We start from the raw sequence: 20239 nt of genomic DNA on the forward strand, positions 1-20239 counted from the left end.
TGTTATTTTTAATCCACTATTTTTCAGAACTGCATTTTAAACAATCTTTAGGTCTCTGGTGTGAAGTGTCAGTCTTAGAAAAGTAATGTTTAAAAAGGACAATCATTGTAATTATAAAATATTAAAGCATATTCTTGAAGTTAAATTTAAGCCTATATATGTAAAGTAGAAAATATCTATTTTAAATTCTTATAAACCACTGTAAGTGATACTAACCTAATAGCTAGTTGACTGCCAGTACCTTTCAATGTGATAATATCTAGTGCCCAAAAAGGCACACTGATTAGAATGTCCAACTGCCCAACATAAGTGCCTTTATTTAACAACTATTTTTGTTTCCTGAAATTCTATTTTTATTAATTCATGGAAGTACAAAATATACTAGGGAAGAATCCTCATCCTCGGGTTTCAATTTCATCTATAATTTATATTCCTTGAATATTTGGCTTTCCTTTCTGCATATGACCAAACCAAATCTTTCTTGGCAAGAATGGATTCCTCTTGTCTATGGCCATGCTACCATGAACAAGCCCGATCCTGTCTGATCTCGAAAGCTAAGCAGGGTCGGGCCTGGTTAGTACTTGAATAGGAGACCACCTAGGAAGACCAGATGCTGTAGGCATAAAAAAAATTAAAAAATAAAAAATAAGGGATTGTAAGCTGACAAGGTCCTTGCAATCTGTGAGGTCAACCAAGGGTTGCCTTACCTAAAAAAAAAAAAAAGAATGGATTGCTCTCTCTGCTGTGAACTGTGGTTACCTGGTTTTATCTGGCAACCCATTAATTTAACATAACTGAGCAGATTTTGCCTGTATTCTGGTCCTAGAATATTACTTAAAGGACAGCAGATAAGACCTTTAAGTGATCGAAATGGTGCTTGCTTAACCAGGCAAAACTTCTTTAAGGATCAAGTAATTTATTATTATTTCATTTTTGAGACTACCTATAGATAAGGAAATATGAATCATTCTGATAAAAATGAAAGCGTAGCACAATCAGCCTCCTTAGATGTCACTACTAATAAAATCCACACCAAAGAATGTTCTATGGTATATGATAAAGCTCATGTTTTCTTATAGGACCGAAAACCTGACAGTCACTTTGCCTCTAGAATATATTTTGACATTTTCAGTTAGTATAGAGAACTGTACATAAGATGTGAGCTCAGTTCTGTTTTTGAAAAATTAGAGACATACCAAAAGAAGAAACAGCACCAAAATGTTAATGGTGAATTAATTATTACCTTTATGTTTTGCTGTATTTTCCAAATTTCATACATTAAATATATTACTTTTATAATCCAAAATAAATAAAAACTATGGGGGGGTGGGCGGCAGGGGGGAACCCTAGCAGTACCTGACCCATCACACACTGTACTGATCAGGGAACAATGCCCTTTGTACCTGTTTAATCCTTGCTGTTCACCCCAAAGATGCATATAACCTATTTTTTCCAGCAACAGAACGACTTGATATTTCATTTACCACGTGTTTGTAAAGACAGCAGACAGTAATTCAACTGTTTTAAACCCATGTCCCCTACAGTCATGCTTTCTCACTATCTTTGGTGTATTCCTATCTGCCAAGTTTTTTTTAACTTATTCACTGTAGTCTGCATTATAAAAACAATAGGTATGTTGAGTGTGCTTTTTCTATTTATACACAAGCCTCTCTCTGCCTCACCCCCAACCAAAAAAAAAAAAAAAAATCCTGGTGTCATGGTATCATCACCACCACCCACTGCCAACTTCATGAAAATCCTTGGTTAATAACCAGACACTATCAGTTCTAGTTTTGGTGTTTCCGGGGGAATGAGTGAGTCCTTTATCATCTCTAAGATTCCATTTCCCTATCTGTAAAATACGGAAGTTCTCCCAGGAATATTGACTGTCCTCTCCCACTCTTTTATGGGGTAATTCTTCAGATCCTGTTATACTCTATATATGTGAGTTAGTCCTGAAAACAAACCTATGATTACAGCCTCCTAATAGGCAGAATATCGATCATAGGACTAGCTAACATTTTTTAAAAAGATAAGCTCACCACTGCTAAGCACTTCACTACGACGTGGGAACTATTATCATCCCATGAGGAAACTGAAGTAGGAATAGAACAGTTCAGTAATTTGCCCAGAGTCACACATTGCAGAGCTGGGACATGAGCTCAGAAGATGTAGCTCCAGATTTCACTGAGGTTTATATCTCCCGGGTGCAGGCAAATTCCCTTTGTCCTAAACAGAGCACAACACAGTACCATGTAACTTCCATGTAACTTAAATGTTCCCAAAGCTATGTAAGCCATATAACTGACAGAGAGCAAGTTAGGTGGCCTTCTACACCTCTGATTCCTAAGAGTCTGGAATTTAAGTATAAATATCCTCACTATTCTCATAGCGACACATCATCAAGAAACAAGCTTACTTTGCTCACCACTTTCAAAGGCCTGGCTGACAGTGTTTATGCTCAGATATGATTAGCTCAGCTCCATGGTTAGACAGTAGTGCAAATGAGGTTAGGGTGCTAGTTGGACTCCAGAGCAGGCTTGTAGCTTTGCATGAAGAACAACTTTTTGCATAAGGAGTAGCCTGGGGGAAGTTCCCCAATCCCTGACTGCTACCTCACAAATGCCTAACACCAGTCACAAGGGAGAGCTGATGTGAAGGGGGATGAAGGCACAAAACAATCTCTGCACGTAGAAAATTACTCAAAACCATACGATCGACACCTACTTTCAACCAAGTAGCTACATCATCCCATTCACAAAAAATACCAGAACTGCGATGGGCTGATAAAATGAGTAAGCTCAACAGAAGTCTCAGCTCCTCTTTCTTAAAAAGCATCAGACAGCTTAAGTATACTTTTTTAAGACCTTAATTTTCACATTAGTTTTCAAAGAAAAATTTAAAAAGTTTTGATCTTCATACTTCAAAGTCCTCTTCCTGTATAAAGAGAGAAATTGTGCCCAGATCGGAAAGGAAATGGGTTTATCTGGGCTTCACACCTACCACTCCTTTGGGCCTCTACCAGAAATATAGTCAATTAAGTGTCCGTGTTCCCAGACAGCTAATAGCATCTATTTGTCTTCTTCTAACTATAACTTTCAAGAGTTTACACTTCTTCTTCCTAAATCAAAAGAAATAAAAAAGTGAGTGAACTTGACCTAATCAAATGTATCCGAATCCTACAGAGGCAGCATAGACTTATTCAAGAGCATAGGCTCTAGGAAAAAGAGCAGACTTGGGCTCAAATTACACCTCTCTACCCCTTAAAAGTTACGTGACCTTGAACAAATTATTTAACCACTCCTCTCCAAGCGTTGGTTTTCTCATCTGTAAAACACTACATCTCAAGGCTAGAACGTTAATGAATAAGATAATACAATGGAAGTAGCACCTGCTGTCACTGTCATGTTGGGAGGCCAGAAGATGGACTACTGAGCCAGAAGAAGGGACAGACAAAAATGCGAACTATTGGCCAGAATAGTCACTTCTGAGAAACAGGCTTTCTCAAACACCACAGTCCCTACCTAAGTCATAGAAAAGACTCAGCGGGGGAAAGGAAGACTCACCATAATGCTGTGAGCTAAATATTTCACCCTCTGGTTAGCTAAAAATATGCAATCTCTAGGAAGAAATCAAGAATATCCCGTGCATCAAGAGATAAAGAAAACAATCTAAAAAGAATTTCAGAAAAGTATGGCAACTATATTTTCAGAATGTAAAACTAGGTGACATGATCAGGGGGAAATTATCACCCCAGCCCCTAAATGTGAATTTATTTGCCAAAATTTTATACAGCCCCTTCCCCTTTGCTTCCAAAAACAATTCGGTCCTAAAGCCATTAGGTGGGGTCAAGCTAGACAGGTGTCCGTTACCAGGGGCAGCGGAGACTCAGTGGGCCACAGAGGGATGTCTGAGCACAGCAGGATGAGGAGGGCTCCCTGAGCCAGGATGGGTGAGAAGGGCATCCAGCAGGGAAAAGGGGGATGCCAGGGTGGGGTACCAGAGTCCAAGCAGGGGTGAGAGGAGTGTGCGCACAGGGAGGAGGGGGCAGTCTGGTGCAGAGTATCAGAGCCCAAGTGGGTAAGGAGGGCACGCATGCTGGCAGAGGGCCTGGCGCAGGTCGTGGGAGCTCAAGTGGGGGTGCAGAGGGAAGACTGCCCAGCAAAGAGAACTTAGGGGTGAGAAGGGTTACAAAAAGGGACTGGGGACGGAATAGCATGGTTACATACAAGGGATTGATCAAATAAGTAAAGGTATTAAAGAAAGTGTGAGCTAGGATTCTCACTGTCAGAGTAAGGAGTTACAAATATGGAAAGAGGAAACTAGAATGAACCCTGAGGTGTTGGATTTAAATTGTAGGTATTGGTGTGAACTCCTAACTTTCCACATATATATATATACATGTAGAACTAAATATAGATGCCTATGTGTGTGTATGTGTATGCATACACATATTGCACAGCTCAGTACATTGAGAAGGCCTAGAAGCCCCAACATCCAATAGTAAGGAGTATACCCAGCACCCAGACCTTGGCTTCTAAATACCCATTCTTCACTAAAAAGAACCAGTTCTTTGGAGAAATAGGTGATTCCAGGTCTGGGATAAGGAAAGCACAAAATATGCCTAGAACTCCTTGTCATGCCAGGAAGAAAGTGTTCAAGAGTGATGGATACATGTTGAAAGGGTGGATGCCAGGGCCAAGGGGTTCCCATTGGCCTACTCAGGACACTCGAGCATGAACATAAATAACGATAGTAACATTAAAACCTCAAGTTCATGCTAATAAAAATAAGTAAATTTTAAAGCGTGGTTCCATACTAATTGAGCAATAAATCGATAGAGAAATAAATTGAAAACTTTGATGAAGAACAAGATATTTATATAAAGTACTTCCCACAAAATACTGATTACAAAAGGGAAAAGAGTTACTTCATAATGGAAAAACCGGGCAGATAGCTCCTCAATCAAGTGATCCAAGTGAACATCATCAGCAATGAGACAAATCACAATCCTGTGTCCCAGGATGCACCGGGAGGATAAATACAAAATAATTCTGTGATTGTGCAGCCAAAGATGCATAATCTGAATCCAACCATGAGGCAACATCAGATACACCCAAAGTGAGAGACACACACTACAAAACAACTGGCCTTTCATCCTCAGAAGTGTCAAGGTCATGAACATCAAGGAGACTGAGGAACTTTTCCAGATTTTCCTGAAGGAGACTAAAGAAACTTGAAGATTAAATACAGTGGATGATTCTGAACTGGATACATCTGATATAAAGGACATGATTAGGGCAACTGGCAAAACTTTAACGGGGGATGAAGGACTAGATGGCCATAAAGCATCAACGGTAATTTCTTAACTTTAATGGTTGGATTGCCCTTTGTTGGAAATATCCTTGTTTGTTTTAAAACATGCTAGTATTTGAGGGTGATGGGGCATCATGCCACCTAACGGTTCAAGAAAAAGACCCTGTGCTATACTTGCAACTTTTCTGTAAGTTTGAGATTTCAAAGCTTTTTAAAAATCATTCTGAAAAGTTTCACATATTTATACTAATTACATCACATTTTGTCTTATAGACATCTCTGCAACAATGATTATTTTGAAAACGCACATTTGTTCCAACACAATCGATCTATCTGGGAGCATAAATGGAATTTCTCATTTGCTCATGTACAATTTCGCCCGTGAAGAACATCCAGGAAACGACAGCTGGCTGAACAAACACTTCTGCGCCTCAAACATCTACCAGTGACCTCAGTTCACCAAGTGGGCGTCCCTTACACATCTGACGTTACAGCTCTCAGCACCACTTCAGACAACCCTCTGCCCACCACTTCGCAACAACTCACAAGTCACGGTCCTTCTGATGCCCACTTCCACAAGCAAACGTCATCTTTTTCAAAGTAAAGGGCCCTATTTATGGTTTCTTAACCATTCACCATGCGTAAAACTGTACTACTGTTTTCACTAGGTTCCTTTTTCGTTAATGTGTCACCTATGAAGTTTTGAGCGTTGTGTGCCTAACCCCACTTTTTCCGCAAGCACTACGGTTTTTAATCCACAATTTTGAATGGTGATTTTTAGAAACGCTTAAGTCACATTATGAGGAACTAACTGTATTTAATAAAATTATGTTTACAGAAAAGAACAAATTGCATGACATCGACAGTATCCCCATTCTGTACATACAGTGTAAAAAAAAGAGGATGGAGAAAATATATCACATCTACTTTCAACCAAATCACTTCCAATTACTCAGAAGCAAAGCAAACTCTTGAGTTTTCACTGTCTACTGTTCTAGATGGGGTCTTCCAAGGGTTAGGAAAGCCCAGGTCAGCCCAGAGAAGGCTACATAAATGGACGTTAATTATAGATTTAATTCTTTTAACTACAGATTTAAAGGGCAAGCTGTGTCACACAGCTACATTTGCAAAAACAAAAGAAATAATGGCAGCAATGTACATGTTTTTAAATGTGGCCAGGGCAGCTCAGCCTTTGGTTTCTGTTCAATTGATCTGATATATCTTTGAATAGCTTCTCAATCATTCAAAGTTTAGTTACTCTTGACAAACTATAGAAAAAAAAGGATACCAGACTGGAGAAAAATAATCACTAAGTACAAATAGGAATCTAAGAAAGCCTCTATTTCTACATTGTAGAATCCAATCAAAAGAGGAAATAGATCAAATATTACGCTTCCATATTAAATTAGCCACAGAATATTTTATGAAATTTAAAGTCTTCTATTTCATTTTATTAATAATATTTAGGAATGAGATTAAGTCAACTTGACACCAAATGGGACTAGAATTTTCCCATCAAGTTTTCTACATATTGGTAAACACAGCAAGTTTTCTGTAGAGCGTTCCTTTCAAGAATCCCTTGCCAAAAAAATCTTATATCGAGACACTATATTGAGTTATAGTGAGGAAACACAGAACCAGAAAAAGATGTGATAGCACAGAGATTGTAAAAGGTTATTTTGGCACAAACACAGCGTTTACTAAATTGCCGCCACCCTTCTAATATCGATTCTCTCGGCATAGCAATGCCTAACGTGCCAATTTTCAAATATCTGTGTGTACATAAAGATGAGACAGAAACAAAAAAGTGAAAATGCTTGTGATGAAAAGATTATAAATTATTGGAATTTCCTTTTATTATTCTTAAAATTGATTTAATAGTTAAAAATATAGTTCGACAGAGCAAGGGTGATAACATTTGTTAGATCCTAATTAAACATGATTCCGGGATGTTTCTGATAAAAAAGCTTACATAAATTATCTACTGTGTTTATTCAAATATCACAGTGAAAAGAGTTTTTCAGAAGTACAACCCAAAACGATAGCTTCAATCTATGCAGATCGTTTTACCATTTTAATAATAGAACTGTTAAATTAATAAAACTGAAAATGTTAAAATTAAATTGGTAGTGGTGGTGTTTAATTTGTGGCTACTTGGGAATGTTAATAAACATACATCACGATATCTATGCCAAAAACAAGTCCTAAAAGAGGTATTTTTGCCATTCTTTGCATTGCAAGCTTTGTGCCTGGCTTTGGTCAAAGCTGATGTGAAACAGCTATGGAAAGTAGCAATATATTCTCAGAAAACAACGGCTAAGGGGACCGAAGAACACAGGTGGTACAGGCGCCAGCAAGAATCGGCTGCTCCCATGGCGCCTGCGAACATTGGGCATCCTCCGCCACAGCACCTGCGCCTCCAGCTCCGCAGAGCCTCAGTGGAAACACCACAGCCCAGGAAGGCATATCCTCCGCAAACATGCTGACCCCTGCTCCTCCAAATCTAAATTTCAAGGGTTCAAATGAAGGACGGGGTAATAGAAACACTGAAATCCTCTGGAACCTCTGCTGTAATTACTTGCTTCAAGCCCGCTCTACTGTGTACCAGATTATCTGAGCTGCTAACACTAGCAGAAGCTTCCTTCCTTCTCTTTCTCTATTCCAGCTAATACGCGCTGTGATTAAGAGATTGCGAAAGGGGAAGGAGACATTTATCTTTCGAATACTTAACTACTACCAAGACTTGCAAACATCTGGCAAACAGTCTCTCTAATCCTCACAGTAATCCTGTTTATAGACTGTCTGTCTTCCCTGTTCACATATGAAGAAACATTTAGATAACTGGATCGACAAGACATCTGAAACTCCGAAAGCTTTAAAACTCTGGGTTATTAATAAGCCAAAGCCTGTATTTATGTTTTGTTCCATTTGGGTGGGGGGAGGGGGAGAGTGATTTGGGGGCCCTTTCATCTTTATATGTGAAAAAAAATAAATCGCCTTTGTTCATAGAGTGAATTATACTATTCACTCTACTTTTGTATATGTTTGAAATTTTCTAGAATAATCAAGGAAAAACATTATTTTAAACATAAAGCCAACCAAAAAAGTAGCTCTTACCCCTAGTGCTAAATGAAATTCAAATCTTTTAATTCACCCAAATCTTAAGACCTCTGGATACTTAAAACCAGAATGAAAAAGCCAGGTACACCCAGTCAACAATGAAACAGAAAATCAAGCCAACACCAAAACCAAAACATTTCACTTCCTCTCACTTTCACATTCAGACACAGACACAGACACACACAGACACACACACACACGCACGCACGCACACACACACACACAGAACACAATGAATCACCCCAGTTGTCCCTTCCAGATAAAGCAACTGATGAATGCCAGCCTGGCATTAGTCAGCTCAAGCTTTTACTGAAAACTCATCTTAGCAAAAAAGGCAAGGTTATTTCATCTTCCATCTAATCTCATGGAGCAAGAGACTAGCTATTTAAGAATAACAGACTTACTTTCCACACCATCCATATGGGCTTCCAATTTCAGAAAGCTTCTTCCTCAACTATCCTTGAAAAAAGTAAAATATAAAACCATTTCTCATTTCTTAGGCAAAAACTTACGTCTCAAATTAAAGATAGGCAAGCACAGTCAAGACATAAAGGTACAGCTTTTATCAAAAATTTGAAAACACCAAAGCCATTAAACCAAATACTTTTCTAATTAAAAATCAGAAACTATATTCCTAGCAATATACAAGAATTTTATTGTATCTGCTCCATCCTAAATCAGGACTATTTTCCTACATTTACCATTTTTTTTCACCTAAATTTCAAGCTTAGGTACAAGACAAACCATTAATACCTTCATTTGTGATTTGCAATTTCAAAGCATTATCATATATATATATATACTGTATAAGAAACAAAGCACTTAAAAGGCTTAAACTCCATATTGAATCCTAAATGGGTAAAACTTAAAATTCCTACTTGTCATCTGTCTACAAACCAGGTCTCCACATAACCAAACATCTGATAGCATTAGGTATAATTAATCTGAAACTATGCTATGAATTGCACTTTCAATTATAATTAATGTTTTTAGAAATTCATTGTGTTTTTATTTGATCCTTTTAGTGCCTAATCTTGAAGTCTTCATAGTTAGTATGTCAACCTTTAACTTATCCAAATGAGCAGGGAACTGGCTAGCTGTACTTTTTAGGATCTCAGATTTTCTACCTCAACTTTACTTTACTAACTTAACAAGTAAATATTTACTGAGCACCAGCTGTGTGCCAAAACAGTGTTCTAGATGCTAGAGATACAACAATGAACAAGAGAAATGAGGCTCATGTATTTAACCCTGAACTAGAGGTCTGAGGATGAGCAAGGAGTACAGAAGTTAGCTATAGAAAAGACTAATGAAAGCCTAGTCTATGCTAGAAACCAGGTGGAGGCCCATGTTGCTGGAGCGGGGAGAGAGCAGTGGCACAATGAGGCTGGAAAGGGAGGCAGAGGCCAGATCACCAAAGGCATTATAAGTTACAAACAGGAGTTTGAACTTTAGCCTAAGATAATGAGAGCCACTGAAAGGTAGGAGGCAGATTCGTTATCTCTGATGAATGCTTCCTGAGAACCTGCTAAGTGCCAGACTTCTAAGCCTGACACCCTTCAAGGTGGAAAGGAAGAGGCCTCAGTACATAAACACACTCCTTCTCCTCCATTGGTCCCTGGGGCATTTGTGTTATTAAGAAACTTCAGGTCACTGCTCATCACCATCACCACGACCCTGTTCAGGAGATAAACCTCAGAAACAGCCCCAGCAAATATGAACACCCCGCCAAGAACAGGCACAACCAAAAGCCCAATGGGGTAAGACATTAAACTAAATGTCTTTTCAAGAATTTCTTCAAAATTTTTTGCTGTCTTAAATGTCTAGAATTAAAATATATTCACTATTATTCCTGGCAATTAAGAAATGTTAACAGCAATTGAATACCAGTTGAACTGACCCTCAACTGAAAACCATTCAAAATTGAAAATTTTTTACCAAACTAAAAGCCATGCTCCCTGGTTGAAGACTCAAAAAAGAACAGAGATATGATGTTGGCTTCACTGATCACTATACCCCCAAGAAGCACTGTAGGGGTGTAACATGTAGAGATTAAATAATGAAGTTAGCTCTAAGGAAATGGCCAAAAGACAAATGCAAAGACAAGTCATAATTTTTTTTTCTTTTAATACAGGCCCCTAAATACAAATATTTTCTAAGTACCTACCTGTCTTTAATCACTACCATTATCACTCACATTCAGATAAACACATTTGAACTTCAGATGGTAGCAGGGGGAAAAAATCAAATTGCCAAATTTTGTCACGTCAGAGTTGTAGGAATCCAGCAGGTTTTACGTGTTAGAATTTTCTATGTCCTCATTCTTTAGCAATCTCCTCATTTTCTGATGTTTTGAAGGAAACAGGAAAAAAATAATCCTGTGCTCACATCACACATCGCATAGTCATCCAGGGACCATCCTGGCAGCCACTTCTCATCACCACCTGCCATCTTGTGCCTGTGCCACGGACTGGAGAGGCATAGAAAAGAAAGTCCTCTGGTGAATAAAGAATTATCAATATTCAAAGGATCAGAAGACCAAAAACAAACAAACCATACTTAATGCCAGACTCAAAGTCATGCCTCCAGGTCTTCATTCTAACTGTTTATTAAATATAAATAGCTAAATATAAAAGGTGCCGGTTAATGGCGATTTAAGGCCAACAAAATGCCAAGTAAAATTTACTTTTCTTTATCTTCAAAATCATCGTTTCTTATGGAAAAAATGAACCCAGTGTTTCACTATGTTCACCAATCTGTAATTTTTCCAAACGTCTCCTCTATATCATGTTTAATCAGTAAACTATATTGTTCCCAATACCAAAAATTTGGTGTCCCAACATCTAGCCCTGGCTTACACGGACTTTCAGAGAACTGCAATTAGAAGCAGAAAACATTTAAATTTAAGTTATATTTCAGTCTTATTGAAAATAATAGCCAGCAAACAAAAAGCATCAAATAAGGAGATATAGGCAGTCAGTCCCTCTTTCATCAGAAAAGGTCATAGGACTCTTCAAACCTTTTAATATTTGACAGACTCTATAGAGCATGTCAAGATTGGCAAATAGAATAACTATTCGAAAGACGAAGAACCAGAAATCAAGAAACCACCATCAAACTTAAACAAGTAAGAGCAAGGAAAACCAAAACTCTGACCCTGACTGCTAACAGATCATTAGTAGCTTGGGTAAAAAATGCCTACCAGCAACTTAGGCATTAGAAATGCCTATCAGATCTTCATAGGCAGAAAAAAGCATGGGCACACTGTAGGGAGCAAAAGTTAAGTGATAATTCTTACCAAGTAGTATATTTTTAAAAGTACAAACAAAAGAAAAATTAGATAAATTGGACCTCATTAAAATTAAAAACTTTCTCTTATCAATGAACACTATCAAGAGAGTGAAAAGACAACCCACAGAATGGGAGAAAATATTTACAAATCATGTATCTCATAATGGTTTAATTTTCAGAATATATAAAGAACTCTTAACAACTCAACAGAATCCAATTAAAAGATGGGCAAAGGACCATAATAGACATTTCGCCAAACAAGATATATGAATGGCCAATAAACACATGAAAAGACGCTCAACATTATTAGTCATTAAGGAAATGCAAAGCAAAACCACAATGAGCTATCATTTCACACCTACTAGGATACCTCTACTAAGAAAGATAAGAAAAGGAGGGAGGGAGGGAAGGAGGGAAGGAGGGAGGGAAGGAAGGAAGGAAGGAAGGAAGGAAGGAAGAGATTTCACTAAATCATCAGAAAAATTAGAACATATATAACAAGTGTCGGCCAGGATGTGGACAACCTAGACTCTCATACTTTGCTGGTGAGAGCGTAAAATGGTGCCACCACTGTTCCGCAAAAAATTAAATACAATTACCATATAACCCAGCAATTCTTCTTCTAGATACATACCCAAAAGAATTGAAAACAGAGATTCACACATACCTGGACACCAAAATTCATAGCAATATTATTCACAATAGCCAAAAGGTAGAAACATTTCAAGTGTTCTCAACAGATGACCAGCAGATGGAATATTTTTCAACCATAAAAAGAATGCAGTTCTGACACATGCTACCACATGAATGAACCTTGAAAACATCATGCTAAGTGATTCACTTAAGTAAAGCACCTAGAAAAGGCAAATTCATAGAGACAGAAAGCAGACTGAGTTAGGATAGAGGGGAGTTACTGCTTACTGGCAACAGAGCTTCTTTTTGGGGTGATGAAAATTTTTGGAAACAGTGGTGATGGTTGCATTTCATTGTGAATGTAATAATGCCACTGAAATGCACACTGAAATCAACAACATGACAAATTTTATGTTACAAAGCTTTTGCCACTAAACAAGAAAATATTTAGCCAAGGGGATAAAAGGTACAAAGTAGTTTTGGACAAAGTGAATTACAAGTCAGTTCGAAATCAGGATTAGTATGAGAAGCATTCCGTCTCCCACTGTGAATGCAATCCAAAAATGGAGAGGCTGGCTTGCCCACAGAACAGTTTCTTCGCACGTTTCATTAAATATTTAAGTGCATACAATGTAGCAGGCACTATCCTAGGCACAAGGAAATTACAATCCAGAAAAGTTCCCTATTATTTTAGATTATGAGATTATGGGTAAAATGAGCTTTTCTTAAAAAGTTAAAAGATTACATGTTTTTAAGATCCACAGATTCAAAATAAGTACATCAAGAATCCTAAAGCCAGTCTACTATCATCTTTGTTCCATCTAATTTCCTTAAATTGGCAATTTTGCCATTTTTCTGAACTGTAATAAAAGATTTTTATTTTTAACTATACAAACATGACCACAACACAACATTTAGGAAAATATTATCTTCTGACCTTCACAAGCCAATGGTCTACTGATCATAAAATATATACATATCGCTATCATGAATATAATTTAAATTTAGTCTTGGTGCCTAAAAGCAGAACTCCTCAAAATGGGATAATGAGCAGTTCTATGAGGGAGAAAAATACTCCTGTTTTTCCATTTTCCAAATTTATAGTTGTTCGACACATGAGAACAAAGCAAAAGTTTAAATGTCTGTTAATCATACTTTGAGAACCACCTGGGGGGGGGTGAAAAAAACCAGTTCCTTCTTTACTGATATTTAAGTGTTTTACACCTCTTTAATAAAAACAAGAAGCAGTTGTGCTCACTAGTACACCCTAGGTTACTTTAAGTTTTAAAACAACACTGAGCTTTCCTGCAATGTACATTTTCCTGTACCTGATAGTCCACAACATTCTTCATCTTCATAATTAGGCCACTTAATTGCCTCAGAGAACAGTTCATAATTGATGACAGTAACCAAGGTACCTTAGAAACAATGACCGGGTTCCCTTCTGGTTGCTGCAAAGTACCTGCATATATCTCTGTAACCTGGGAGGTAGGAGAACAATACCTAGAGTCTAATAATTGCTTACTCAAACTAACAAAAGGAGGGATGGAAAGGGGGAATTTGAGAAGAGACAGCACTTTAAATTATTCAATGTGACTCCTGTGCTTGGGAAAACACTGAATTCACAGGATCAGCAGGAGGTATGAATGTTCTTCGGCATAAGGCCACAATATAAAACGAATTACTGGGTCGAAATGTAATATTCATTTTCATTTAACATCCAATTACCTAGAGGACTGAGGATGGTTCAGGAGCGAATGAGTCCAGGGCTACTTCATGTTTAAAAGCAAAGTGCGCCGCTAGAGGAAAAGACTGATTTAGCAGGTTAAAACTGAAAAGGATTACTCAGAAGACAAAAGGAGGGGGGTGGTCTGAACATCCCAAAGGTAGTTCCATAAAATCCTTTTAGTTTTTTTCCTTTGACCAAAACAACACAAATTTCTTTTCTTTTCTTTTTTTTTTTCCTTTCTTTGCCTCAGTGATTTCAAAGATAGACTTCAGCATGGAAATTCTAAGTCTTCTTTTTAGGGCATATGTCCTAAAACAATAGCATTGCATAGTGTGAACTTCTCCATTTACTCTAAGGGTGAAACTGTGAAGTCTGGTGATTACAAACACTTCATTCCAGCAGCTGCACTGAATCTCTGGCTCAGTGTTTCATTAAAGGTGGGAGACTGAGTAAATGGGAAATCTGAATTTTTTCAAATAGGGTACCTTTTAATAGTGACAGAAGTCACTATTCCTTCTCAGACTGACCGGTTCAACTTACACTTGCTCAGAAGCATGGTACCTTATGATCTAATAAGGACCCTAGAATCTGTCCAATTACCTCAGTTTACAGATGAGAAAATGGAAGTTTTTATCTTAGTTATTGGCAAAGTCAGACTGGAGACCAATCCTCCTAACTCCCAGTTTAGCCCTAGCATTAGATTAACCGGTCATCTCCTGTGGTTATAAATAATAGTTACGAACATATGGAGCTTTGTGTCAAGCTCTGTGCTAAGCCATTTTATATACATATTCCATTTAATTCTCACAACAACCCTCAAAGATAGTATCTCTCTTTGGCAGATAAGAAAACTGATTTGCCCACTCAATCAGGGCTGATTCAAACCTAGGTCTGGCTGATTTCTAAGCTAAAGTTCACTCCTATTCTAAGGTCTTTGCCACGGCCTACAGCAGGGGCTCCCAACCCCCAGGCCGGGGACCAGTACCAGCCTGTGGCCTGTTAAAAACCAGACCACACAGCAGGAGGTGAGCAAGCAAAGCTTCCTCTGTATAGGCAGCCACTCCCCAGCGCTAGCACTGCATCAGGGCCTCAGCTCCACCTCAGATCATCAGGCATTAGAATCCCAATGGAGTACTGGTCCCTGGTGCCAAAAAGGTTGGGGAAGGCTGGCCTACTGGGTCCCGAACCCTCCTACCTTTCCAAACTCATCTACCACTCTCCCATCATTCACAAAAATCCAGTCAACCTTCACTCAAGCTCAGCCCTGCCTCGGGGCCTTAACGTGTGCTGAGTACCCCCCCAAACCCATCCCAGCCACAACCCCCAGACCTGTGACTGGTTCCACCCCTTCAAGTAACCACATTATCGAAAACAGACAGTCACTCCTGCCATTATCTAAAATTATCTTGTATTTTGGCTGTCTCCCCATAGAATAAAAGCACCACATGGGCAAAAACTTCCCACTAGAATGAAAGCACTTTCCACCTTATTCATTTCTAGACTGCCCAACACCCAGAAAAGGATCTGACAAGAGGAGGCACTCAAAAGAACAATTTGTTGAATGCCTGTGTCTGAACCTCCATCTTATTAAAGGCCAGTATCAAACAAGTTAGCAATTGATTACATACTGTCCTCTATTTTTCTCTAGTGTTTATTTCTTGTGATTAATCTTGTCTTTGCAAGCATATCCCTGTATATGCCTCAAGGATACCTCATAACTTTCTGCTCTGGGTAAGTAATGACTCATATTGAGCTTATATGATCATATATGATCATCTATAAAATGAAAGAAGCAAAGACTAGAATTCAAATATCTCCCATAGCTGGTAACATGAGAGGGAGACAGTCTAATACTGATTATTGATTCACAGATCTTAAATTCCTTTAATATTCTCACAACTTTCTATAAAAAATACACCTAGTGTGCAAAGAAACACATTCCTTTATCCGGCTAGTATTAGAAACTGAAGAGTAACTACCCTTACACTAATTGTGCACACAAGCCTGCCTCTTCTCATGATGGTGCCATTAATTTCTTTTTAGGCAACACCCAATCTGCTTGCTTCTGATTATATTTTATCTAGACTAGTGTTAACCTCCAGTTTTCTCTATTTCTTTGACAGGCCTCAGCAGCATCACATTCCTTACTTCTCGCCTACTAAAGTTTTTTTTTTTTGCTTTATATGATTGGATGTGCCCAACATCTCTTCCATTTTTCTAAAAAGTTGTAAAATTAGGGGAAGTGGCCAGTAGCACTTTGACTCTATGGCTTTGGAATCCCTACTCTCTTGAAGAGTTCTAAAGAGTCGTGGCAACACAGAGAGAGACCTTCCCTTCCTGGTGATTTACTTCAGGTCGCTCCCACTGGTCTGTTAAGCTCGGGGGCGGGGATGACTGGATGGGAGTGGAATCATCTACTGGCTAGAGCACCGAAGGCCTGGAACAGTAACTGATACTGTCTGAATGGCTGATTCCATGACTGTCCAAGCCTAGCAGATTTGCACTGTTAAAAGACATTTCAACGCCAAACCCAGGTCTTTGTTTCCAACACAGCAAAATTCTGCAGAGAGGACATAAAACATGACCAAAGTCCTGGTCAAAAGGGTGATGTTCAGATTTATAACTTCAACCCGTTTTCAAAATAAAGTCTCCTTCTAAGAAGAATGACAACACAGCACTCAAGGAAAATGTGAGTGTGCGTGAGCAGGCACATATGAAGAGAGGTGGGTGTCTCTCACAGGGTGAAGCTTCTTAATTTTCTAAAATAAAATAACCCACATTTCACCATATTTATTTCACTCCAGAAAAGCTCAAGAACTAAGTGCACTGAGGTATTTAGAGGGCAATTTCATGTAAGAAACAACAACTACAGGCTATTTTCATACAAAACTGGGGGGAATCTGAAATTGTCCTGTGATTATTAGAAAAAGTTGCATTTGATTATATAAAACATGTATCTTATCTAAGATCTTAGTTCCAACAGTTGTATAGAATATGAATGAATTCTCAACTTTCTATACATAAAAACATCTCATTAAGAGTTTAAGATGCAGTTCTAGTTTTTCAAACAGCTTTGATTTTTGTGCCAAGAGATTCAAGTGACTTGCTCAAGGTCATCTGGTCAAATAAGGTGAAATTAGAATTACTGGTTCCTGCCTTCTAAAAGCCAGCTGTAAATCAAAATTTTCTTGGAACTAAGCAGGCCAAAAGAAAAACAAAAATCCCCATTTCCTTTCTGCAATAATCAAAGGACAAAGAAACATTAATTTAAATAGGAGAACTTTAATAAAATTTCATCGATGCAGACTATTCCTTCTAATCATGCACAGGCACCTCTGTCAAAACGGTAACCTTTAACAATTTGAAAAGGTCAGTAATCTCTATGCGGCCTTCCCATATGATGGTATCATTATACTTAAGATGTTTTGAAATCAGAACTTCATATGTACATCTATAAATAGTTCACTTATCTTATCTTCTAAAAGACCTGGTCAGACTGGAATATGGAAGTACTCTGAGTTCTTAGATCTTTTTTACGGTAAAGGATCATAAGTGAGTTCAAAGTTTCCTCCAGAACCCTGAAAAGAATAGGGACATTTCAATAGTGCAGGTAAAACAAGTGATTAAATAAACGAGAACCACTCAGGCTGTGGGGCAGAGAGGACTAGAGAGAAGAGGCATTTTTATCAACATATCACCTTCCTCTTCCTTTTTCAAATCCACCGCCTTCATCACACTTTCTGCACCATTCTTTTGATTTCCACTTTTAAACTGCTGATATAAAACATTACTTTTGAATTAACAACAAAAACATAGCATCCAATGAAGCCATATTAAAAAAAATACTAACTGAAAAAAAAGAAAAGAAAAAATACTAATTGGATTGGGATGGAGCTATTAAAGTAGCTAAGAGTACTTTGTAGTTGTTACAAACACACTAGTCTTATTTTGTTAAAGTAGCTAAGAGTACTTTGTAGTTGTTACAAACACACTAGTCTTATTTAGGAATTCTCCTCACATCCAATTTCCTAGGTCAAATGGTACATTCACCCCCATTTCATATGACCCTGAAGTCCAGAAAAATTTCCTTTTTCTCTGAAACTATGAGTCACTGATATTAAGAGCTGGCATTAGATCTCAAAAGTACTAAGCTAATAGCTAGGCTGAAATTGTGGCTGGGTTACATTATATACGAATGACTTTAAAACTTTTATAACCAACATTTTTCTCATCTCAAATTAAAGTCTACCTATTTCTGAATATAGGTGTAACACACTCTTGGAATGATGATTTCTTTTTAGCCCTAGAGCAAAATGTGGCCACAGGGTATACAAAGACATCAAAGCAAGGACTGGAAAAAATTAAACCTGGAAGGAAATACAAGTCTGACACTTTCCATCATGCCAGAAAACAGAATTGTCATTACTTGGAAATGTATTAGGTTCAGCCATACTAAACTGCCGATATATACAACATCTCCGACCTGCAAAAACAGAAATTTCATATGGTTTGCCCTAACATTATTTTCTAAGCTCATTTTAATACTTATCTCAAAGAAGGTTTTCATATCTCAAACCTTACAGTTTTCTAGATTGCCTTAACCTTTTGAGAAGATTTGTCACACCCCTGTCCAAACCTGGTCATTTGAAAAATTAAGTTCATCAACAGGAAAGCCAAGATAAGTAAAACCACCAAACTGCTGGATGTACCCATGCTTTTGTGAACCCTAAAACCACTCCACATCCTTTTTACTGCTCTCCTTCTCCATAACAGAATTCGAATCCTAAGGAGATGTGCCGTTTAGAAGACTTACAGTTAAAGATAAAGTGAACAATTCAAGCACTTTGTACCCTTCTCAGTAATCAGTGATATAGGAACCTAAGCATAGCAGTAGACCATCACTTTACACTGGGGTTCCACTGACCTAAAAATCTACCATTGAGGAATTTTTGGTTAAGTTGGTAAATTCCGTTTCAGTTAGAGAATCTGGCTTCTAATCTTTCTAATCGAAAGGGTTATTACCATTCCAATGGGGTACATTTTTCCATTTAGAGATGGCTAATGTATGCACCCACACAAGAAATGACCTGTCACTTTCACAAAAGGAGTTATGGTTCCAAGACTGCCTCTAGGTCCAAACCCATCACCGCACACCCATTTTTATCAGTCTAATATATCTAATATGCTAATGAACTGTTTTCTCAATTAATTCCACTAATTAATCAACCTGCTCTTGTTCTGCCCAAATTCCTATCTACTCATCTGATCCATCAGGCCAAATACAGTGGCTTCATAGAGGGATGTTTTCTCTAAGACACCTCATAAACTGTTAGGGTAACCTGACGTTGCCTGGTCCATTTTCCTAGCTTCAGTTTATAGTACAAATCATCAATATTAACCATCATGTGAAATATGCCCTAAAAAAAAAAATTGGGAAAGAATCTCCCACCCTATCTGGAAACTTCTCTATTCAGCTAGTTCAGTGTTGACAGGTCAACAGAGAATGGCACTAGTCACTACTACAAACCTACAGGGCATTTCCCAATAGTTAAACCAACACTCTTTTCCTAACATCCAAATAATCCAGACAGTTTCTAGCAGAATTTACTTTCCTTGCCCCACCCCCAACAGCATCCCCTGATCATTTTTCACTCTAAACCGAAGTTTTCTCTAGAGCCCCACTGTGATGCCAACTCAGGCAAACATAGTACTGAAACCTACCATCTACTCCCTTTTCTCTAAGTTGTTTTTTAATGAAAACTATGCATCAGGTACACTGATAAGTGCTTTAAAAGAGAATCTACCTACTTGCATCCTTAAACCCCTATGTGGTCAGGATTAGTACCCCATTTTACAGAAGAGAAAAGCTGAGGCTTAATAATTTGCAGAAGGTCATACACACCCTGGGATTCAAATTCAAGTATGACCTCAATGTCCTCTGACTTTAACCCTGTGCTGTAGTTTCTTCTCATCTTTCTTCATGGCCTAGATGTCTGCTCTATGGTCTTATAAAGTCTTGGGCAGGGTTCAGTTTCTTCAGAGGCTGTCTTCCCTTTAAAGGACATGTCTTTGAGAAGAATGAGTACCCACTGTCCCTGCTCCTCCTGCCCACCTGACACCATTCCCCCAAGGCCTTCATCATATCTCCTC

At 38.2% G+C, this 20239-nt stretch overlaps 1 protein-coding gene and 1 pseudogene across 1 annotated transcript in view; one reads left to right on the top strand and one right to left on the bottom strand.

Annotated features, from left to right (window-relative positions):
- B4GALT5 (beta-1,4-galactosyltransferase 5) overlaps positions 1-8871 on the bottom strand; it is a 54603-nt gene extending 45732 nt beyond the window's left edge. Inside the window, exon 1 of the mRNA XM_025039755.1 lies at positions 8841-8871. Coding sequence (XP_024895523.1) covers positions 8841-8856 — 16 coding nt within the window. The 5' untranslated portion in view covers positions 8857-8871. The remainder of the gene's footprint in view (positions 1-8840) is intronic.
- On the top strand, positions 504-622 carry LOC112471235 (annotated as a pseudogene).
- Positions 8872-20239: the final 11368 nt, after the last annotated feature.

Source organism: Pteropus alecto, unplaced genomic scaffold (assembly GCF_000325575.1).
Source record: "Pteropus alecto unplaced genomic scaffold, ASM32557v1 scaffold45, whole genome shotgun sequence".
Taxonomy (NCBI): domain Eukaryota; kingdom Metazoa; phylum Chordata; class Mammalia; order Chiroptera; family Pteropodidae; genus Pteropus; species Pteropus alecto.